We start from the raw sequence: 23322 nt of genomic DNA on the forward strand, positions 1-23322 counted from the left end.
AAGAGTAAAGCAACTGTGAAAACACAATACCTGGATTCTACTAATATCAGTTTAGTTTTTGGTGAGGTACATTACAGTCATTTAGTCTAGCTAACGACTCAGCCAATGTCCGTCCGGCAGAAGCCTACACATCGTGGCTAATGTCCGTCCGGCAAAAGCTTACACATCGTGTCAGCTCGCTAGCTACTGGTACTGGTTCTAGCTCGTGCAAAACAACGTAGTTATAGCTTGCAGAATTGTTATCCACGAAGTTGAACCAGTTTTTTGTTCTTACAAAACAGAAGTAATACAGTAGTAAGAACGCTGGTACAAGCCTGGCCAAATTCAGCGCCAGAAGTTACATAGCGTCACCACAGAGGTGGATGTTAATTTTGCGTCCTCTGTTATTATATCAGTACCTGTATGCACCAAACGCTACAGCTCTACAGGAAGTACAAAAAATGCTGGGGCAGTCTCCGCCATCAATTAAGTTTTTGTGGATTCTATTCAGAGTCATCGTCACCTTGGACCGCAACAATAATATGGAACTGCCCGTAACTTATCCTGTATTAATTTAAAAAAGACTTTCACGACCGTTAACATAAAAATTGTTAAAGGGTTATTGAGTCTCCTAGTTACGAGCTAACTGGCCAAAGAATAGTTCCGTAGTTCTCTAAGCGGATAGCTTAGAGCCAGCGTCATTTCTTGTCAGACCATCAGTTTAATACATTCGGTACTTTTTATAATGAACTAGAGTATCCAAAATCCCATGGTATTACCGGTATAAAGCAGCGCAGCGTCCGGATCGATGCTTTTGACGTGGTTTTGGATTTGGAATAAAACTTAATTTAGCAAAACAAAATGTGCGGTTTAATTCACACCCACCATTACGATGCATAGTGTGGTACTGGGGCTCATGCAGGCTGCGGAATCCAAAACGGAGTGCGCATGGCGCGACAGTAGTGTATGCAGTGTCCGGACGTCGCACCACAGTAGTATGCGTAGTGTTTTCTGGACGTCGCATCATATTGAGTACCAGTATCTACATTGATATAGACGGACAAGTCCATGGTGGTGCACTTTAGAGTGCTCGATTAGATGGGCGTGATGTTTGCTGCAGCAAGAACCTAAGTAAAGCAATATGAACGCATGGCGCAGCGAAATTAGCGCCAATTTGCACCGCGTACTTTATAACTGCAGTAACGTGTAAACTGCAGATGTAGTTCGTAAAAATAGAGGTATTTTACTAGGTGCGGCTCGCGAAGAAGTCTCGTTGGATGACATTATACTGGGTTGCAACAACTCACGCACCATGGAGTACTGTAGACCTTGACAGTTTTCTTCCTGATCGTGGGGTAAGCAAAAAAAAAGATAGTAACAGAAATAGCGATAACAATATCAGTTTCAAAGTCAGTAACTAATAGCGGTTGCAGTAGCGGTGGCTTTTACAGTAGGGCAGTTGCAGTGGTAGCTGGCAGTGATTGTGACGCAGGCGAACAATTCCAATAGCAATATACCGAATAAAAATTATTGTGCCTTTCACTTATTCTGCCGTGATAATTCTGGCATAACTCTAATCCGTTATCGACCTTAATTATGCCACGAGTTAGCTAATTCCCATGTTAATTCCGGGTCGTCCCTCCGTGGCCGAATTAGGAGCGGCGATGGTGAGGCCGACTCAAGGCGGAATAATCTAATCCAGCCTTCGTTATTAATAGGCGGAAACAGAGCGATTGGCGGTTTCCTATCCGCCAATCCATGCCATTCTGTTCGTATCTCCGTCGATTAGCTGATCGCGGATGTTAGGGGAAGCGCTCACAATCTTAGGCATAATTAGCACTAAATAAGCGTTGATCACCCTTTTATGACTCTAATTCCGCCTGAATTCACAGCTCACCCGCCAAAATACGTGAAAGACACAATACGTCATATTGATATTACTTACGCAGCAATACAAGTCACACACATTATTTGGAAAAGAGGAGAGTGATTTACAAGGGTGTAGAGGACGATAAGATCATCGATAATGTTTGGATCGCGTCGTTTTCACTACAGTGGACGGCGATATTCAGATGGCATCTACTTATAAATTTAGTTTGAGCAAGCCATGAAATGCCCCGTGATATTATGCAGCAAGCCAAGCAGTATGGAGTAGATTTTGGCAGTCTTTCTCAGGCATGAAAAAGAAAGCAGGAGCAATATCATTACAGTGCCATTATCAATGCTGAGATCGTAGTTGTAGCGTAAATAACAACGGTAGCGGTAGTGGCAGCAGATAATAAACAGTCGCAGTAGCGATAGCAGCAGATACGAACAAGCAATATCAATGACAACATTACTATGACATCATTAACAGTAGTTGTAGTAGCTGTAGTACAGCTGCTCCAGCTGTAGTTGCAGTAGTGGTAAGCAGATAGTGCCTGTGACCAGCAGTAACGCGCGCCACAGGTAGCATAACAAATGCAATATCTTTAACAATAGTGGAATATGAGTAGTATAGCAATATAAGTAGTGATGAGGTAGGAGTAGGAGCAGCAGCGATAGTGCCAGTGTCAGTGACAGTGGCTGAAGCAGTGGCAGTAGCAGTGACAGTAGCAGCCGCAGTAGCTGTAGCATGGCAGTGGTGGCGACAGTGGCAGTTGCAATAAATACCAATTGCAACATGATGTTGTCAACATCAGGGCCCCTCCAATTCAGTATTATATTGAATTGGTAAAATTGCTTGACAGTAATAATGATTTAAATATGACGATAACCAAAGCTAATTATTATACTGATTAAATATTTCAATTCCATGCGCCTTGACTGTGTTTTTGAATTCCCTGAAATCGTACGAGCCAATAATACAAATTTCAATATGGCGCTTGCCAATAACACATATTTTCGTCATATTAATTGACAATTTTCATATTGAAAGTTTTTATTCATACCCCTGGTCAACATCAATTATAATAGTATGAAAATTTAAGTTTCTTGTAGTAATATGAATCGTTTCATGTATAGTACTCACAAAAATATTGGTGAGAATGTTAATAACAGTAACAAGTGCAGACTGGCGCTGAGGCGCGGCGCGTCCTAACCGTTTTAGTAGCAAAAACCACAAAATTGTTCGGTCCGCTTAGAGACCCGCACGCGAAGCGCGCCCCAGTTTTATTAAGCAAAACTATATAAGCCTAGAAGTTCAATATAACATCCATTTTTGTTTTTGAATTAACGGTTCCAAAAACAGGAGACCAGCAAAAAAGTTTACATGTAAAGCCGAAGTGAGCAACACGTTTCAAGCTTCGAGATCCCGTGCGTGAGCAGAGCGAGCGCGCCCAAGTTCTCTTACTCTTACGTTACTAGTAGCGAAGGCTAAGAGCACAACGCTCAGGGGTGTAACACCCTTTGTTTTAAACGAAAGATTGCGTCAGCTTTTGGCCAAAACCTGTGAAAACGGAGGGTTTAATGCTTGCATTTTACCGGCACTTCGGATGATGACGTAAGCTTGTTTTATACAGCTCACAGCATCGCGCCGCGACCTTTGGGCATCGGCCATTGTTGTCGGCAGCTACAGCTACTATTGTTGCTGTGCGTCGGCTTGGATTGCAAGCTAGTATTGGAAGAGAGTGTAGTAGCGGTGTAGTAGAGCGCCTTCGAATTGCGAGCGATCCGTAGATGATGCCTCGATGGTCCGCTTCGTTGGGGCAAATGCATTGATGTGCTGTTATCGATCACAGTGCAGTCTGGATACCGGTAGTGTTATCTTGACATCAGGCTCCGTGAGCACGTCGAAGAGACTTGCGTGTAGTGCACCCAATGCGCTGTAGAACACCCGCATAACTGGGATCAGCAAGTTGCTGGCTTTGAAGAAGTTAAACCTGCGCTTTCTCGAGATGGAAAACGAAATTCGCTATAAGCTTGCAGTGCAAAACATTTTAGTCCGCGCCCACCGGCTGAGCCACACCACGGGGCGAGCTCGACAGAGCGAGACCCGGGGGCTCAGCCAAGGGGTCGCGGGTATTTAGCTTGTAAGCTTTTCACAAAAAGCAACAGATCGCTAAGAGACCTGCGTGCACCGCGCGCCGAAGTAAGTTTGACTCGGCCTACCCCTTTGTGCTCCTATTCGACGGATTTGTTTTGGCGAATCGAATCAAACCTTCGCCCAATTAATCAGCCAATCAACTAGATTCTTCGTGCCCAACTCAAACTTCCCTCTTTTAAAAAGAGGCAGAAAGAGTCTTTTTGCCAGCAGGTTTCAGCGGAGAGAGACGGGTCCCAGCAAAAAAAGACAATACATTTGAAGCGATCTGATTGGTCGAGCAGACCTACTCCAAACATACTTTCTAACCGTGATAACCCCTAATTTGTTTGTGGGGAAACGAGTACGGTAGTTATCGGTCATGTACGGGATAAGCCTTGACGCAAACACGCTCAGGAGACAACAACAAAAAACTGCTCCACGAGATGCATACATGTAGTACTGCTCAAGCTGCCATGCTCTAACACAAAGCAATTCTATTCATCCATACCATTTTCCAGTCTAAGCAGTAGCTGACTCGACCAAGTTGGTATAAATGCCTTTCAGTGGTGCGTTCCCTGCTCGGCGATCTTGCCGCCACTCACCTCGCAGATCGTCAGAATACCCATCGCCGAAATGCAAGTAGGAGCCTACCAAAGCGCACCGTGCAGCGACTAAGCCGGAAATATAAAACCCGGAGACTGTTACCTACGATTTGCACAGCATCATGCGCGCCACGAAAATTATAGATAGCGATGAGGCGCATGTCTGCCACCATTTCGACCGCCCTGCGGCGTTCGTCTGCAAAAAAAAAACATTCTACGCGACCATGTAGACTACCCGGTGTAGCACGAATCCCCCAATAGTACCTACGTTTGATCTCTTCTACGACAAAAATGCTTCCTCGCCATTCTGGCCAACATGGTGGCTCGAGTTTCACGCCGTGTATCCCAGCTGTACGATCCGCGTTTTTTTTTTGAAGAAATGTACTTAGGTGAACATTTCTCATCTAAATGTTTGAGCACATTTGGATGAAATGTACTCAGGTGAACATTTTTCATCTAAATGTGTGAGCACATTTGGATGAATAAGTGCACGTGGTGGTCCCCAGTATTTCTTTCAAGCAATAGTGAGAACTTGGAGCGCACGGGGGCGATGCAGGCCGCTGAGCTGCCAGTGCACGAGCTCGAGGCTGCTTGCAAAGCGCTGGTGAAGAAGCAGCAGCGGACGAAGGGGCCCAAGCGCCAGAATGAGAGACGGAAGAAGAGTGAGCCGACAAAACTGAGCGACACTCAATACAAGATTTATGCGCACCGGTACGCGGCAGCGAGACGCAAGCGAAGACCAGTTGACTACGCGCAAATGCTTGATGGCAACGATTTTAAGTCCTTCAAGGGAGACGTGGACGAATTGGAGGCTCTCGAAGGCGAGGTTGTCGCGAAGCTCAAGGAGGCGTGGGACGAAGAGCGTGCGGAGCATGCAGACGCTCAAGCTCAGGCGCAAGTTGATTTGGAAGCGGAGCTGGAAAAGAGCAACCTGCACTGTGACGAGTATAAGAAGAAGCTTGAAGACCAAGCAGACAAGGCGCGAGCGGAGGAGCTGGAGCAAGAGCTGTCGAACCTGCAGGCGAATGCGGACCAACTTCGGCAGAAGTTGGAAACGGCGAAAACGGCGTTGGGTTAGCGAAGCAGAAAGTGAGCAACCTACGGGGATGGCAGTGGCAGTATGCTGCCAAACAAGGTGTACGCATTGTTTGCTCCGCCAATGGACTTCCGCTGGGTTTCTTTGTCCAGCATTGTCCCCGTGTTTTCGTTCAAGTCAATGGCAGCGTGTCGACTCGTTTTATGACGCCACATTGCACACTAAGTAGTAGCTGACTCGACCAAGTTGGCATAGATGCCGTTCAATTGCAGCAGCTCCTGGTGCGTGCCCTGCTCCGCGATCTTGCCTCCACTCACCACGCAGATCTTGTCGGCGCGACGAATCGTGGACAACCGGTGGGCAATGACGATCGTCGTCCGCCGCTTCAGCGCCACCACCTTGTCCAGAGCCTCCTGCACCACCTTCTCGCTCTCCGAGTCCAAAGCGCTCGTGGCCTCGTCGAGCAGCAGAATGTTGGGGTTCTTCAGGATCGCACGCGCGATGGCGATGCGCTGCTTCTGGCCGCCAGACAACTGCTCGCCCTTCATGCCCACCTGCGTCTCGTAGCCGTCCGGGAACTGCGTGATGAAGTCGTGCGCGTTCGCCATCTTCGCGGCCTCCTCGATCTCCTGCTGACTCGGCTGCTCAGCCAGACCATACCCGATGTTCTCGGCGATGGTGCCGATGAAGAGCGTGGGCTCCTGGCCCACCAGACCGATCTGACTGCGCAGCCAGTTGAGGTTCAGGTCCTTGATGTTGTGGCCGTCCAGCAGCACGTCGCCTACCACGGGGTCGTAGAACCGCTCGATGAGCGAGATGATAGTGCTCTTGCCTCCACCGCTCGGGCCGCAGAACGCCACAGTCTGACCAGGTTCAATAGTGAGGTTGTAGTTCTTGAGCACGTTGATCTCCGGACGGGTGGGGTACCGGAACGAGATGTTCTTGAACTCGAGACGGCCCTCAACCTTGGTCGGACGGAATCCATCGGAGCTGAAAGAATCGATGGGGGCAACACGGTCACGGATAGCGAAGATTGTCGAGCCAGCCTTGAACGCCTTGGGCGCATCGCCCAAGAAGGTCGAGGCGCTGCTGACAATCTGGATCGACATCGTGATGGCCATCAGCGTCCGCATCATCTCCGTGAAGCCGATGGTACCGTCGTCCACCTTCTTGGCACCGTACCAAAAGATCAGCGCGTACGTGGCCATCATGATGAAGGAGCTGAAACCCAATGACAGACCGTTCACCTGCGCCTCCTTGCTGCCCTTGCGCAGCGGCTCAGCCAGGAGGTCGTCAAAGACATCGACCGACTTCTTCTCAATGCCCAGAGCGGCCACCGTGCGGATATTACTCAGGACTTCAGACGCGTGGGCACCGGGGATTGCCAGGTCATCGGAGATCAAGCCGCTATTCTCCATCTGCTTCATGCGAACGACGTGTCCGAAGAGCAGGAACGGGATCAGCGGCAGCATGATGAGCGACAGCAGCCAACTGCCGAACCCGAACGAGATCACGAGAGCGGCGATCAGAGTGAAGACAGCCTGGAACGCGCGGGACTGAGACTCACCAGCGAGTAGGGAGACCTTAGTGGCGTTCGTGGCGAGGTCGGCCGTCAACGCACCCGTGGCGTTCTCCTTCTCGTCGAAGAAGCCGACATTTTGGCGGCACAAGCCCTTGAAGTTGGTGTTACGCAGGCGCGTGGTGATCTTCTCCTCCATGAACTTGAAAGAGTAGACTTGCATGAACGTAAACACAGCCACCACAACAGCGCCGACGAGGTAGAGAATACCGTACAGCTCCACGTCGTTGTACAACGTCGTAAGGTGAGAGCTGTCGCCGGAAGATTGATACTGCCCGTACTGCTCCGTCATGGAGGTGATCATGCCCGTAACAAGCAGAGCAGATGCCGGCATGGAGATACCAGCCACGCAGGTGCCGATTAGTCCGATGATAAAGTAGTTCACGTCGAGTCGGTTAAGGTTGAGCATGTCCATGAGGCCGAACGGCTTCTTGTCCAAGAAATTCTTCTCCACCGCACTCACTGAAATGTCCGTCTTCGCCGATACTCCGCTCAATGTGCGTGTCATCTTCGTACTCTCGAGTTCATTCTCCGCCTCGCGCTTCTCGGCCTCCTGCTGCTCCTCCTGCGATCGCAACTCCTGGATGCGGTACATGTTCTGGTAGATACCGCGCTCGATCTTCAACAGCTCGTCGTGCGTGCCGCTCTCCACAATGTGGCCCTCGTTCAGCACCACGATCTTGTCGGCGTGGCGGATGGTGCTCAAACGGTGGGCAATTACGAGAGTCGTCATGTTGGTCGTAGCCATCAGGTTGTTCAGCGCAGCCTGCACGATCTTCTCGCTCTCGTTGTCCAGCGCACTCGTGGCCTCGTCCAGCACCAAAATGTTCGGCTTGCGCACGATGGCACGCGCGATGGCGACTCGCTGCTTCTGGCCGCCAGACAGAGACACGCCCTTCTCGCCCACCAGCGTGTCGTACTGCTCCGGCAACGACATGATGAAGTTGTGCGCGTTCGACAGCTTGCACGCCTCGATGGCCTCTTCACGGGTCACGTTGTCGCCGCCCATGGCGATGTTCTCGAAGATGGTGGTGGCGAACAGCACCGGCTCCTGCGACACCATGCCGATCTGCGAGCGCAGCCACTTGACGTTCAGCGTCTTGACATCGCGGCCATCGAGGTAGATGGTGCCGCTGGTGGGGTCGTAGAAGCGCTCGATCAGGGCAATCAGCGTACTCTTGCCACCGCCACTGGCGCCAGCGAAAGCCACCGTCTGACCAGGCTCGATGGTGACATTGTAGTCACGCAGGATCTGAGCGTCAGGACGACTCGGGTACGTGAAGTTGACGTTGACCGCTTCGATCTTGCCTTCGCACGCGTCAGGAATGATTCCCTCATCTTCCTTCTCCGCATCGATAGCGCTCGCAGTGTCCAGGATTGCGAACAGTTCCTCGGCAGCGCCTGCAGCCTTGGAAACGGCAGTCACATTCGGCGAAATTTGCGCGAGGGAACCGGTACCCATCATGACGCCAAAGAACGCCGCGAACACATCTCCCGGCGTGGTGTTACCCTTGGAGGCCTTCCACCCACCGTACCAGAGACCAATCGAGTACATGACCCAAATGCTCGCCAGGAACATGGAAAACACAGCCGACGACATCTTGTGCAGTGCGATGTTCTCCTTCTCCGCCTCGAACACCTTCTTCTCAAACTTGTAGATGGCCTTGGGCTCTCCGTTCAATGACGAAACAGTGCGGATAGAGCCCAGCGTCTCCTCCGCGATGGAACCTGCTTCAGCGTACACCTTCTGGGCCCAGTCGGACTTGATGCGCATCGTCTTGATCAGCCAGCTCAAGGACACAGTCATCGCCGGCATCACACACGCCATAACCAGTGTGATATCCCAGCCGCGGGCAAAACCGATGATAAAACCCACAAAGAACTGGATCGTGAACCGGAACGCGTCGCCGAGCTTCTGGCCCATGCCGTCCTTGATCCTCACCGTGTCGCCCGTCAGCCGACTGGACAACTGCAATGCGTCGTGCGCGTCGTACCAGCTGATGTCCATGTACAGCATGTGCTTGAGCGCTTCACTCCTCAGCGCCTTCATCTGCCGCTCGGCGCTGTAGTAGAACGCCACGTACGAGACGTAGTCGGTAATGAACATGAAGATGGCGATGTACAGATAGTCGAGAGCCGCGCTGTTGACTGTGTCCATATCCACGGGCGTGGTGGTGAACCCCGTCAGCACATTGCCGAAGACAATGGCCATGAGGGGGAACAAAGCGCCATTGGCTCCAGTCGCGACGATACCGACCGCAAGTAGAATCTTGTCGAATGTCGTGGCATAGCGGTACAGACTCGCGAACTTGAAGGACGTGGGGCCGTCGTGCACGATCTCGTCTCGGAGGTTGTTGGTAGGCTCCTTGCCGGAGCTGGACTCGCTGCTGGTGGCTCCGTCCTTCTTGGCCTTGGCTGGTTCACTGACGTCGACAGCTGTGGACCGAGGGGTCTCCACCTTCTGGTACGGGATCTCGTCCAAGTCGGCCTTGTCCAGGCTCGGCATCTTTTGCGATGGAAATACCAAGTGACTGGAGTGCAATCGACGGACTTGTTCCTGCTTGGTTCTTGGCGCAAGGAGCCGGCGACTTGCAAAATGAACGACACGCACGATGTGCGGGGCGTTGGTTTGACGCAGCAACTGGACGACTGTGACAGAGAGAGACCGGAACTGACTGATCGCACATCCTACCTCTTAAAGTTGATAGCGGATTTAGGAACGAGATTCATAAACTTCGAGATGAGTTTATGCTCGTGGCAATCGAGAAGATTGTTGTGCCGAGAGGGGGAACGTTCCTAAGGGCTCGCAGGCAGGTTGCCAACCTTGAGGGGGTTGTATACCGGTTAGCTTGGAAGTGCTGGAGGAAAACATGTAATACATGTACAGTAGACTTTAGGAGGAGAGTTTTGAGTGACTGCCTTCACCGAAGTGTCTCTATCCTGGACGATTGTGAGGCGGCGAACTGCAACTTTTGGCGTCAGCAAACCGGAAAATAATCACGAGTCGGCAGGCGCGAAGCAATGGTGGCGAACCGACAGCACGACCGACGTGAGCGGTGGCGATCGTCACTCAGAGCGATCGTTATTTGTACATGTACGAGCGATGGAATGTGTGCGGTTCTATAAGATAGACTTGGCGGGACTCTGCATGTAGAATTGCACTGCAGCAGGTTTTCTGCAGGAATTGATTGCGATCGATCGGGAAACCAGTCGATTGCGACCGAGTTGCTAATGATTCACGCTGGGGGCGACGGCAGGGCAAGTGTGTGGAACGCTCTGTATACACTTAGTACATGTATGTACAGCACTTTTCAAGCAAGTTGTTTGGGCGGACCTCTCTATTAAAATACAGTAGACGAAGTACCACTTCACTTCACGAAGGTAGAGGTGTTCACTCATTAGCGTGGAGCTCGGCGAACTAGCCCACTTCGAACGAGCCAGCAGTAAACCATGGCCAAAGAATCCCAAACAAATATGTATTGATATTTAGTACGCCTCTACATGGATGCCGAATCAACCAGACCAGCGTAGATGCCGTTCAATTGCAGCAGCTCCTGGTGCGTGCCCTGCTCCGCGATCTTGCCTCCATTCACCACGCAGATCTTGTCGGCGCGACGAATCGTGGACAACCGGTGGGCAATGACGATCGTCGTCCGCCGCTTCAGCGCCACCACCTTGTCCAGAGCCTCCTGCACCACCTTCTCGCTCTCCGAGTCCAAAGCGCTCGTGGCCTCGTCGAGCAGCAGAATGTTGGGGTTCTTCAGGATCGCACGCGCGATGGCGATGCGCTGCTTCTGGCCGCCAGACAACTGCTCGCCCTTCATGCCCACCTGCGTCTCGTAGCCGTCCGGGAACTGCGTGATGAAGTCGTGCGCGTTCGCCATCTTCGCGGCCTCCTCGATCTCCTGCTGACTCGGCTGCTCAGCCAGACCATACCCGATGTTCTCGGCGATGGTGCCGATGAAGAGCGTGGGCTCCTGGCCCACCAGACCGATCTGACTGCGCAGCCAGTTGAGGTTCAGGTCCTTGATGTTGTGGCCGTCCAGCAGCACGTCGCCTACCACGGGGTCGTAGAACCGCTCGATGAGCGAGATGATAGTGCTCTTGCCTCCACCGCTCGGGCCGCAGAACGCCACAGTCTGACCAGGTTCAATAGTGAGGTTGTAGTTCTTGAGCACGTTGATCTCCGGACGGGTGGGGTATCGGAACGAGATGTTCTTGAACTCGAGACGGCCCTCAACCTTGGTCGGACGGAATCCATCGGAGCTGAAAGAATCGATGGGGGCAACACGGTCACGGATAGCGAAGATTGTCGAGCCAGCCTTGAACGCCTTGGGCGCATCGCCCAAGAAGGTCGAGGCGCTGCTGACAATCTGGATCGACATCATGATGGTCATCAGCGTTCGCATCATTTCCGTAAAGCCAATCGTTCCGTCGTTCACCTTCTTGGCGCCAAACCAAAAGATGAAAGCATAGGTCGCCATCATGATGAAAGAGCTGAAACCCAGTGATACACCGTTGATCTGGGCTTCCTTGCTACCCTTCTGAAGGGGTTCTTCCAGTAGCTTGTCGAAAACTTCGGCAGACCTCTTCTCAATACCCAGCGAGGCAACAGTGCGAATGTTGCTAAGCACTTCCGATGCGTGAGCTCCAGGAACGGCCAGGTCGTCAGAAATCAAGCCACCTCCCTGCATTTGCTTCATGCGCGCCACGTGACCAAACAGCAAGAAAGGCATGATGGCCAGCATGATCAGTGACAGCAACCAACTGCCGAATCCAAAGGAAATTACGAGAGCCGCAACCAAAGTGAAGATTGCTTGGAACACGCGTGCTTGCGAATCCCCAGACAACAGGGCGACCTTGGTTGCGTTCGTGGCGAGGTCAGCAGTCAACGCACCCGTAGCGTTATCCTTCTCGTCGAAGAATCCAACATTCTGACGACAGAGGCCCTCAAAGTTGGTGTTGCGCAGGCGAGTTGTTGTCTTTTCCTCGATAAACTTGAAACAATAGGTCTGCATGTACATGAAAGTCGCAATCACTGCAGCCCCAACGAGGTACAGGATGCCGTACAGCTCCACCTTATCATACAGTTCACCCAGGTAGGCCTTGTCACCGGTGCTCTGATATAGCCCGTACTTCTCAGTCATGGAGGTGATCATACCCGTGATCAAAAGTGCCGAAGCCGGCATAGCGATACCTCCCACGCACGCTCCGATAAGGCCGATAATGAAATAGTTGATCTCAGGCTTGCACATGCGCGCAATATCCATAAGACTAAACGGCTTCTTGTCCAGGAAGTTCTTTTCCACTGCGCTCACTGAAATGTCTGTCTTCGCCGATACTCCGCTCAATGTCCGTGTCATCTTCGTGCTCGACTGTGCACTTTCCGTCTCGCGCTTCTCGGCCTCCTGCTGCTCCTCCTGCGATCGCAACTCCTGGATGAGGTACATGTTCTGGTAGATGCCGTGCTCGATCTTCAGCAACTCGTCGTGCGTGCCGCTCTCCACAATGTGGCCCTCGTTCAGCACCACGATCTTGTCGGCGTGGCGGATGGTGCTCAAACGGTGGGCAATTACGAGAGTCGTCATGTTGGTCGTAGCCATCAGGTTGTTCAGCGCAGCCTGCACGATCTTCTCGCTCTCGTTGTCCAGCGCACTCGTGGCCTCGTCCAGCACCAAAATGTTCGGCTTGCGCACGATGGCACGCGCGATGGCGACTCGCTGCTTCTGGCCGCCAGACAGAGACACGCCCTTCTCGCCCACCAGCGTGTCGTACTGCTCCGGCAACGACATGATGAAGTTGTGCGCGTTCGACAGCTTGCACGCCTCGATGGCCTCTTCACGGGTCACGTTGTCGCCGCCCATGGCGATGTTCTCGAAGATGGTGGTGGCGAACAGCACCGGCTCCTGCGACACCATGCCGATCTGCGAGCGCAGCCACTTGACGTTCAGCGTCTTGACATCGCGGCCATCGAGGTAGATGGTGCCGCTGGTGGGGTCGTAGAAGCGCTCGATCAGGGCAATCAGCGTACTCTTGCCACCGCCACTGGCGCCAGCGAAAGCCACCGTCTGACCAGGCTCGATGGTGACATTGTAGTCACGCAGGATCTGAGCGTCAGGACGACTCGGGTACGTGAAGTTGACGTTGACCGCTTCGATCTTGCCTTCGCACGTGTCAGGAATGATTCCCTCATCTTCCCTCTCCGCATCGATAGCGCTCGCAGTGTCCAGGATTGCGAACAGTTCCTCGGCAGCGCCTGCAGCCTTGGAAACGGCAGTCACATTCGGCGAAATTTGCGCGAGGGAACCGGTACCCATCATGACGCCAAAGAACGCCGCGAACACATCTCCTGGCGTGGTGTTACCCTTGGAGGCCTTCCACCCACCGTACCAGAGACCAATGGAATACATGATCCACACACTTCCGAGGAACATTGAAAACACCACCGACGTCATCTTGTGCAGCGCGATGTTCTCCTTCTCCGCCTCGAACACCTTCTTCTCAAACTTCTGAATCGCCTTCTGCTCTCCATTCAGCGACGCAACAGTACGGATGGACCCCAGCGTCTCCTCGGCCACCGATCCAGCTTCAGCGTACACCTTCTGGGCCCAGTCGGACTTGATGCGCAGCGTCTTGATGAGCCAACCCAACGAGATCGTCATGAACGGCATCACACAGGCCATGACCAGCGTGATATCCCAGCCACGGACGAAGCCAATGACAAAGCCCACAATAAACTGCACCGTGAACCGGAACGAGTCGCCGAGCTTCTGGCCCATGCCGTCCTTGATCTTGACCGTGTCGCCCGTCAACCGACTGGACAACTGCAGCGCGTCGTTCTCGTCGTACCAGCTGATGTCGAGGTAGAGCATGTGCTTGAGCGCTTCACTGCGCAGCGCCTTCATCTGCCTCTCGGCGCTGTAGTAGAACGTGACGTACGAGATGTAGTCCGTGAAGAACATGGCTACAGCGATGAAGAAGAAGTCCAACGCGGCCGTATTGACCGTGTCCATGTCCACGGGGATGCTCGTGAAGCCCGAGAGTACGTCGCCGAAGACGATGGCCATGAGCGGGAACAGCGCGCCGTTCGCGCCGGCCGTGAGGACGCCCACGACCAGCAGCAGCTTGTCCAGCGGCGTGGCGAAGCGGTACAGGTGCGTGAACTTGAAGGACGTGGGCCCGCCGTGCACGATCTGCTTGCGCAGACTCGGCTCCTTCTTGGAGTCGGAGTTGCTGCCGGACTCGCTGCTGGTCTTCAGGGGCTTGGACGCGTCCACGCCCACGGCCACGGAGCCACCGCGCGGCGTCTCGGCGCGCAGATACGCGGCGGCGTCGCCTCCGTCCAGCTCGGACTTGTCCAGGCTCGGCATGGCACGCGCTGGACGGGATTCGGTTGTGTTGTGTGTATCTTGCGCCTTGTTGCACTTCGGCGAATTGATAAGTGAGCACAAGTTGCACTGGTTGCGGCGAGACCATCATTCTTGGGTGGTGGCTTGGCTATGCGCCGACCCGCGATCTTGAATGAAGTCGAGCGTATGAGGGCTGGGAGGCTGGCGAGATTCAAAGGGAAAGACTGCGAGAGGTGATGCTGGTGTGGAGTTGGTTGATGGCAGAGCAGTGGTGGGCTGTGGCTGTTGCTGTGGTGTGCAGTGATCCAGTGCTGATGCACCGGAGCCGCTCGTGAGATGGGGTACGGCGGCGCGACTGGAGCGAGGTAAGATGACCGACATGGACAGGCGCAAAGGGCAATCAAAGCGGACAAGAGCGGCGCGTAAACCACACCAAATATCGGCTCAGAGAGGTGTTGGCTGGTTGGGCTCATGGCGATCGTCTTGCGCTGCTGGCCCGCGATCATTTTGTGCGGAGCGGTGCAACCAACATGGTTGCTGCTTTGTGGTGCGGACACACAGCGGGCATGCTGCCTGGATGGCCGGCATGTAGGCGGCGAGTACAGTGCTGGTGTCAACTTTCGCCGACATAACCAGTGAGCCCATCTGACGACCGGACAACCATCAATTACGATTTGGACAAGGATATCGATTGACAAAGGTATTTTAAGGAGTAATATGAAGGTCAACCAGATCGTATAGGATGGGGAATACGATCATGGAGGCTTTGGGCGTCATCAAATGGCCAGAATCGCGAGTGTAATCATGTTGGATGCATAGTGAAAGCAAGTTAGCCAGCCCGCCATCAGGTCTAACAGGGGCAACCGCACACATTCCGACCGACAGCAGCGGTGCCGGCTGTGTTGACTGCTGTGCAATCGCAGCGAAGTTCGTTGGCCGTGGCGAATGCACGCGGCATTCATTCCAGGCCAACGAGCCGAATGAGACCGCGGCAGCTCATTCCACGTGTCAATTGTGCGGCACGATTCGCGCCTGTAAAATGTCGTACAGCCCAGTCTGCAGTCTTTCTGACCTCACAAGTCCTTTTCAACTCTGGCGCAGTGCAGCCTTGCCGTTTTGACTTCATTTGAAATGGTCGAGTTGTCGTGCCGCTACCGAGCTACAGACGCAACTTGCACCGTTCAGCACAGCACCGCCATCGGTGCCTGCACCACCGAAACGATCTTGCAGCACCACCTCACAATGACGATCTTGAAGAGTCGTCCACCCATAACGGGTTTTATCCAAGTTCTACCTATTAAATCCACCTCAAAATGGGCTATCTAACCTTCCACCCTGAATAAAGACTTACCTTTTAAGACCCACATCCCCCAAAAACCCACCCAACGGATTAAAAGACCCATTCACCAGCTGCCCAGCCAACCGCCACCATGCCCGCTCGCCGCCCCGCTCTGCGCGTGGTGTCGCTGCTGCCGTCCGCAACCGAGAACGTCTGCGCCTTGCTGTCCGCGTGCCAGTCCTCCTCCTCCTCCTCTTTACCGTCCTCCGCTGCCGTGCCGCAGCTCGTGGGGCGCTCGCACGAGTGCGACTTCCCCACGGACGCCTCGGTGCAGCAGCTTCCGGTGCTCACGGCCGCGCGCACGGCCTTCACGAACTCCGCGGACACGCACAGCCAGGTGCGCGAGGCGCTGGCCAGCGCGTCGTCGCTCTACCACCTGGACGCCGCGCGGCTGGCGGCGCTGCGGCCCGACGTGATCCTCACGCAGAGCACGTGCAAGGTCTGCTCCATCGACCTGGCCAGCGTCCGCGCGGCTGTAGACAGCGGCAACGACGGCCAGCTGCAGCAACTGGTGCAGGCCCATAATGGAGCTGCCAGTGACGCAGCTGCTGAGGCGTGTGAGCTGCAAGCGGGCGGCCAGTTGACGCAGATCGTGACGTGCAACCCCACGAGCCTCGAGGACGCGCTAGTGAAGCAGTTCCAGCAGCTCGGGGAGGCGCTGGGCGTGGCGGAGGTGGGGGAAGCCATGGCCCAGCAGCACTACAGCAGACTGCAGCAGTTGAAGGAGCAGGCTAAAGTGTTTGTAGAGAGGATAGGTAGCAAGCCGAGGGTGCTGATGGTGGAGTGGCTCGAGCCGCTGTTCCTCGGCACGAAAGGCTGGATGCGGGAGATCGTGGAGGCTGCAGGTGGACACGTGGTGGAGGACCTGGAGGATGGGGAAGAGGTGGATGTGGTGGTCGTGGCACTGTGCGGACTGAGCCTCGACAAGACGGAGACGGAGCTGCTGGAAGGACGGGTCGGGGACTGGTGGACGTCGTTGCTGAAGGGTGAAGCGCAGCCGAAGGTGTTTATTGTGGACGGCACGTCCATGTTCACCCGTCCGACGCGGCGGCTTCTGGTGGCGCTGGAGTGGCTCGTGCACGCGCTGCATGAGTCGGAGAGCAGCTGGATGAAGGACTCGACGTTCCCGTACAAACTCTTCGACACGTCGCTGGTTGCGAGTGGTTCAAAGGCTGAGAAGAACAAGTCGGCGGAGATGCTGGAGATCGAGGAGCTGCATCGGGCTGCGTGCGCCAACAAGCAGGCCATGTACACGGACCCAGCCACGGGCTACTCCGTTATGACGGCGTACATCTTGAAGGAGCGGCAGGTTTGTTGTGGCAATGGGTGTCGTCATTGCCCCTACGGCCATGCGAACGTCAAGGACCCGTCTCGGCGCAAGAACACGCTGGCTGGCAACGTCTTCTTACAGCCGCGTCGTCGCTCACGCGGTTTCGCGAAGGGATCCCCGGGCGGCCAAATGCTCTGGCCCGAAGGTGCTGATGCTGGCTCTGATGCGCAGAACGATCTCGTGGTCATGTTCTGGAGCGGCGGGAAGGACTCGTTCTTGGCGCTGGGTGCTTTGTATGAGTCGTATGCTGCTGAACAGAAGGCTATGCCTCGCGTTGTGCTGCTCACAACCATCGACCCGAAGACAAATGTCGTCCCTATCCAAGACATCTCCTCCCAGACTATCGCCGCGCAGGCCGAAGCTCTGGAGCTTCCTTTGTGCCTCGTTGCTGTGGGACTGGGAGATGAGTACACGGCTGCACTGAGGAGCGCACTCCGCGAAATTCCGGAGCACATGAAGCGAACGAAGAAGTCAAGCAAGAGCCACGAGCAGAACGGAGCGGTTTCGATGGTATCGTCCCTTGTATTTGGCGATCTCCACCTGGACGATATCAGGGCTTGGCGCGAGCAGACGTTCAGCCAAGACTACAAACTGCGCTTCCCCGTGTGGAAGAAGGATTACGAGTCGGAGCTGTTGCCATCGCTGGAGCGGCTCTGCTCCAAGACGGGCGCCAAGATTTACCTGTCGAGTATCGACAAGGACCAACTCGCTTCCAAAGGCATTGGCGCGGACTGGCAGGTGGGCCAGGAGTACGACTGGGAACTGGTCCAGAAGTGTAACAAGGCTGCTGTTGAGGATGCGAAGCGCGTGGATCTCATGGGGGAGTGCGGCGAGTTCCACACGTGCGTCAAGTTCCCAGGCATGGACTAAGCGGACAGCATCAGCGACCTTCAGAGCACAACTCGCCATCAGCACACTGTCTGCACAAACGTTACAATGAGGTGATCCCTCGCAGTTTCTCACTGTCAGTGATTTACCATTTGATTGCCAAGCGGTTGCGACCCACCAGCGAAATGATTGCATACGCTGATCATAGACGAAACGCTGATTATTCGACGGCTGGCGATTATGCGATGCGTCGTAGTGTTTGTAAGAGTATCGTATTCAGTCAGTACTACCCGATGCAGCATTTTTCATCGAGCGGCATTTCGAGGTTTGCCAAGACCCCCACAAGCGAGACCCAGTTTAGTCGCGTGGTGACCGTCATTCTGAGCAAGCCGGAGCTGGTGCCTGCAGATGCAGCCGCCTACCAGCGCGTTGAAACACCCCGCGCTGTTGCTGTCGATGTGAGTGGAGAGCCCAAGCAGCTGGACACGTCGAACCACGGCACGAGCAGCGACTCTGCCAAGGAACCGGACCTTCGTCATGAAATGATACATGATGGCCCAACCTCCTTCAACTTCACCAACTTGTATCGCTACGCCACGACGTTCGACAAAGTTCTACTCGCGATCGGTATCGTCACGACTGGAGCCAATGGTGCCTTATTCCCGCTCATGGCCATTGTCTTCGGCAATGTGCTGACGGGCTTCACCACCACGCCCGTGGATATGGACACAGTCAACAGCGCGGCTCTCGACTATCTGTACATCGCCATCTTCCTGTTCATCACAGACTACGTCTCGTAGGTGGCGTTCTACTACAGTGCCGAGCGTCAGATGAAGGCGTTGAGGGGCGAGGCGCTCAAGCACACGCTGTACATGGACATCAGCTGGTACGACGCGCACGACGCATTGCAGTTGTCGAGTCGGCTGACGGGCGACACGGTGAGGATCAAGGACGGCATGGACACAAGCTCGGCGACTCGTTTCGATACTCGATTCAGTTTGTCGTGGGTTTCGCCATTGGGTTCGCGCGTGGCTGGGATATCACGTTGGTGATGGCGTGTGTGATGCCTGCCATGGCCCTTTCGCTCAGCTGGATGATCAAGACGTTCACCATCATGTCGGACTTTGCACAGAAAGTGTATGCTGAGGCTGGATCGGTGGCGGAGGAGACGTTGGGCTCTATCCGTACTGTGGCTTCGTTGAATGGAGAGCAGAAAGCAATTGAGAAGTTCGAGAGCAAAATTCACAAGGCGGAGACGAAGAACATCAAGCTGAACAAGGTGGCGACAGTGGTGTACGCGCTGTTCCTGGCCAGCATGTGGATCATGTACTCGGTTGGACTCTGGTACGGCGGCTGGAAGGCTTCAAAAGAAGAATCAACACCGGGGGACGTTTTCGCTGCCTTCTTTGGTGTCATGATGGGAACAGGTTCTCTTGGCCAGGTTTCCCCGAGTGTTTCTGCTGTGGCTAAGGCCGCTGGCGCTGCTGAGGAACTGTTCGCAATCCTGGACACTGCGAGCGCTATCGATGCGGAGAAGGAAGATGAGGGAATCATTCCTGACACGTGCGAAGGCAAGATCGAAGCGGTCAACGCCAACTTCACGTACCCAAGCCGCCCGGACGCTCAGATCCTGCGTGACTACAACGTCACCATCGAGCCTGGTCAGACGGTGGCTTTCGCTGGCGCCAGTGGCGGTGGCAAGAGTACGCTGATTGCCCTGATCGAGCGCTTCTACGACCCCACCAGCGGCACCATCTACCTCGATGGCCGCGATGTCAAGACGCTGAACGTCAAGTGGCTGCGCTCGCAGATCGGCATGGTGTCGCAGGAGCCGGTGCTGTTCGCCACCACCATCTTCGAGAACATCGCCATGGGCGGCGACAACGTGACCCGTGAAGAGGCCATCGAGGCGTGCAAGCTGTCGAACGCGCACAACTTCATCATGTCGTTGCCGGAGCAGTACGACACGCTGGTGGGCGAGAAGGGCGTGTCTCTGTCTGGCGGCCAGAAGCAGCGAGTCGCCATCGCGCGTGCCATCGTGCGCAAGCCGAACATTTTGGTGCTGGACGAGGCCACGAGTGCGCTGGACAACGAGAGCGAGAAGATCGTGCAGGCTGCGCTGAACAACCTGATGGCCACGACCAACATGACGACTCTCGTAATTGCCCACCGTTTGAGCACCATCCGCCACGCCGACAAGATCGTGGTGCTGAACGAGGGCCACATTGTGGAGAGCGGCACGCACGACGAGCTGTTGAAGATCGAGCGCGGTATCTACCAGAACATGTACCGCATCCAGGAGTTGCGATCGCAGGAGGAGCAGCAGGAGGCCAAGAAGCGCGAGGCGGAGAACGAACTCGAGAGTACGAAGATGACACGGACATTGAGCGAGTATCGGCGAAGACGGACATTTCAGTGAGTGCGGTGGAGATGAACTTCTTGGACAAGAAGCCGTTCAACCTCTTGGATTTACTGAAGCTCAACGGACTTGCGCTCAACCACTTTTTCTTTGGTCTGATCGGATCATGCGTCGGAGGGATTGCGGTGCCAGCTTCAGCTCTATTGATCACGGGTATGATCACGTCTATGACTGAACAGTACGCGCGCTACGAGAGCGTAGGGGACAGATCTCACCTTACAACCCTGTACAATGACGTCGAGCTGTACGGCATCCTGTACCTCGTTGGCGCCGCAGTGATCGCGATCTTCACGTACCTGCAAATGTACTGCTTCAAGTACATGGAGGAGAAGATCACCACACACTTGCGCACTGCCAATTTCAGGGGCTTGTGCCGACAGAACGTTGGATTCTTCGACGAGAAGGAGAACGCCACCGGTGCGTTGACAGAGGTTCTGGCCACGAATGCCACCAAGGTTTCCCTGATGTCTGGAGAGTCTCAAGCTGCGTTTACCCAAGCTGTCTTCACTTTGATCGCTGCCCTTGTGATTTCCTTCGGGTTCGGGAGTTGGCTGCTATCGTTGATCTTGCTGGCGCTGATCCCCTTGCTGATTTTCGGTGAAGTAGCGCGTATGAAGGAGATGGATGGCGCCGGTTTAATTTCTGACGACTTGGCTATCCCCGGGGCCCACGCGTCAGAAGTTCTCGCCAATATTCGCACGGTTGCCGCTTTGGGTATCGAGAAGAAGTCTGCTAATACTTTGGATAATGCACCCCGAAAACGCCCCAAATCCCAAAGTTTTTCCCAAATGATTTAAGACCATGGGAGCGTTTTGGTACATATTTAGGACAGAATAACCTTCAGTATGAAAGAGCAGCACAGGGCGGACACTCGCGCGTTGGCTCTCGTCTGCGGACTTAGCGACGGTCTGCGGGGGGGGGGGGGGGGGGGCGCCCCTCTCTCGCTTCGCTCGGGGGGCGGCCTGCCCCACCCCCTTGTCCCTTACGCTAAGTTCCTCGTCTCGGCCAGGCGCGGTGTCTAGAAAAAAATATATCGGGTTGCAGCGCTCGCGTTCGCTCGCTCGCACAGACACGCCCCCGCCTAATCGGCGGGTGTTGGCGATTAGTGAATGCATCGATCGAGTGAGGCTCGCGCTCGCGTCCACTCGCCCTCGCCCATAGACTATAGACCATAATCAGTCAACTCCGTTTTGGTACATATTTGGGATAGTTTTACGAGAAAGCAGTCATATACTTGGCCCCAAATATGTACCTAAATGTTACAGAGACAATTCATTATTTGGGACATTTGGGGCGATTTGGGATGCATTATCAGCTTCCCTTTCGACACTCTGCTTCAAGAACCACTTCGCAAGGGCAGGAAGGAAGCGCAGGTGAACGGCTTGTCGCTGGGATTCAGCTCTTTCATCATGATGGCGACGTATTCGCTGGTGTTTTGGTTTGGTGCCAAGAAGGTGAATGACGGCACTGTTGGTTTCGCCGAGATGATGCGGACGTTGATGGCTATCACGATGTCGATCCAGACTGTCAGTTTTGCCTCCAGATTCTTGACGGACGGACCCAAGGCGTTCAGGGCTGGCTCGACGATTTATGCTATCCGCGACCGCGTCGCCCCCATCGATTCCTTCAGCTCCAATGGACGCAGTCTAGCCAAGGTTGAGGGCCGTCTCGAGTTCAAGGACATCTCGTTCCGATACCCCACCCGTCCGGAGATCAACGTGCTCAAGAACTACACCCTCACCATTGAACCTGGTCAGACTGTGGCGTTCTGCGGCCCGAGCGGTGGAGGCAAGAGCACTATCATCTCGCTCATCGAGCGGTTCTACGACCCCGTGGTGGGCGACGTGCTGCTGGACGGCCACAACATCAAGGACCTGAACCTCAACTGGCTGCGCAGCCAGATCGGCCTGGTGGGTCAGGAGCCCACGCTCTTCATCGGCACCATCGCCGAGAACATCGGGTATGGTCTGGCAGAGCAGCCGAGTCAGCAGGAGATCGAGGAGGCCGCGAAGATGGCGAACGCGCACGACTTCATCACGCAGTTCCCGGACGGCTACGAAACGCAGGTGGGCATGAAGGGCGAGCAGTTGTCTGGCGGCCAGAAGCAGCACATCGCCACCGCGTGTGCGATCCTGAAGAACCCCAACATTCTGCTGCTGGACGAGGCCACGAGCGCTTTGGACTCGGAGAGCGAGAAGGTGGTGCAGGAGGCTCTGGACAAGGTGGTGGCGCTGAAGCGGCGGACTACGATCGTCATTGCTCATCGGTTGTCAACGATTCGTCGCGCGGACAAGATCTGCGTGGTGAGCGGTGGCAAGATCGCGGAGCAGGGCACGCACCAGGAACTGCTGCAACTGAACGGCATTTATGCTAACTTGGTAGAGTCAGCTACTGCTTAGACCGGGAAATCGCTCGAGTACTTACATGCATATTTGTTTGAAGATTTCTCGTGTGATGAGCTAACTTCGCAACTGTTGCAGACGTGTCAGCGTCAGGTAGCTGGTGCCTTTCAAGTCAGCGCCGCACAAAACTGCTAGTTCGTCGGCTTTATCCATTTGCACAGCTCACACCAGCTCAGTCATATCAGACGCGCAGTTCTCATAAACGACAGTCGAAATTCCCTTCTTCAGGCTGACAAGACAGTTAGTGTTGTTGGTCGAGTGGCTAACCCGAGCTGCTACTTGGTATAGCCCTGGCTCCAGATTCCTGATGATGCCATCATCTCCTTTTGAATAGTTTTCCAGCTTTGACCAGACCAGTTTGTCGTTTTGCTTGGAAGTTGCCTCCAGCCGAATGGTTTTATGACGCGCTGCAGCTGTGTCGAGAACCTTAATGTCGTTCCGCAACCCCGAAATCAA

The 23322-nt window shown here is 54.4% G+C and overlaps 4 protein-coding genes across 4 annotated transcripts; 2 read left to right on the forward strand and 2 right to left on the reverse strand.

Moving 5' to 3' along the window:
- Window positions 1-5134: 5134 nt before the first annotated feature.
- PHYSODRAFT_341533 (hypothetical protein) lies at window positions 5135-5662 on the forward strand (the record flags this gene model as incomplete). Its single annotated transcript, XM_009539853.1, has 1 exon — window positions 5135-5662. One exon carries the CDS (start codon window positions 5135-5137, stop codon window positions 5660-5662), a length of 528 nt encoding a protein of 175 aa, XP_009538148.1.
- Window positions 5663-5841: 179 nt separating this feature from the next.
- On the reverse strand, window positions 5842-9705 carry PHYSODRAFT_531516 (multidrug resistance protein ABC superfamily; the record flags this gene model as incomplete). The annotated part of the gene is made up of 1 exon (XM_009539854.1): window positions 5842-9705. The coding sequence occupies one exon, from the start codon at window positions 9703-9705 to the stop codon at window positions 5842-5844; it is 3864 nt and encodes a 1287-aa protein (XP_009538149.1).
- Window positions 9706-10696: 991 nt separating this feature from the next.
- PHYSODRAFT_341535 (multidrug resistance protein ABC superfamily) lies at window positions 10697-14569 on the reverse strand (the record flags this gene model as incomplete). Its single annotated transcript, XM_009539855.1, has 1 exon — window positions 10697-14569. One exon carries the CDS (start codon window positions 14567-14569, stop codon window positions 10697-10699), a length of 3873 nt encoding a protein of 1290 aa, XP_009538150.1.
- Window positions 14570-15978: 1409 nt separating this feature from the next.
- Window positions 15979-22863, forward strand: PHYSODRAFT_341536 (hypothetical protein; the record flags this gene model as incomplete). The annotated part of the gene is made up of 6 exons (XM_009539856.1): window positions 15979-18059; window positions 18326-18841; window positions 18890-18983; window positions 19043-20408; window positions 20462-21191; window positions 21780-22863. 6 exons carry the CDS (start codon window positions 15979-15981, stop codon window positions 22861-22863), a joined length of 5871 nt encoding a protein of 1956 aa, XP_009538151.1.
- Between the last annotated feature and the right edge of the window lie 459 nt (window positions 22864-23322).

Source organism: Phytophthora sojae (genome assembly GCF_000149755.1).
Source record: "Phytophthora sojae unplaced genomic scaffold PHYSOscaffold_14, whole genome shotgun sequence".
NCBI lineage: Eukaryota > Oomycota > Peronosporomycetes > Peronosporales > Peronosporaceae > Phytophthora > Phytophthora sojae.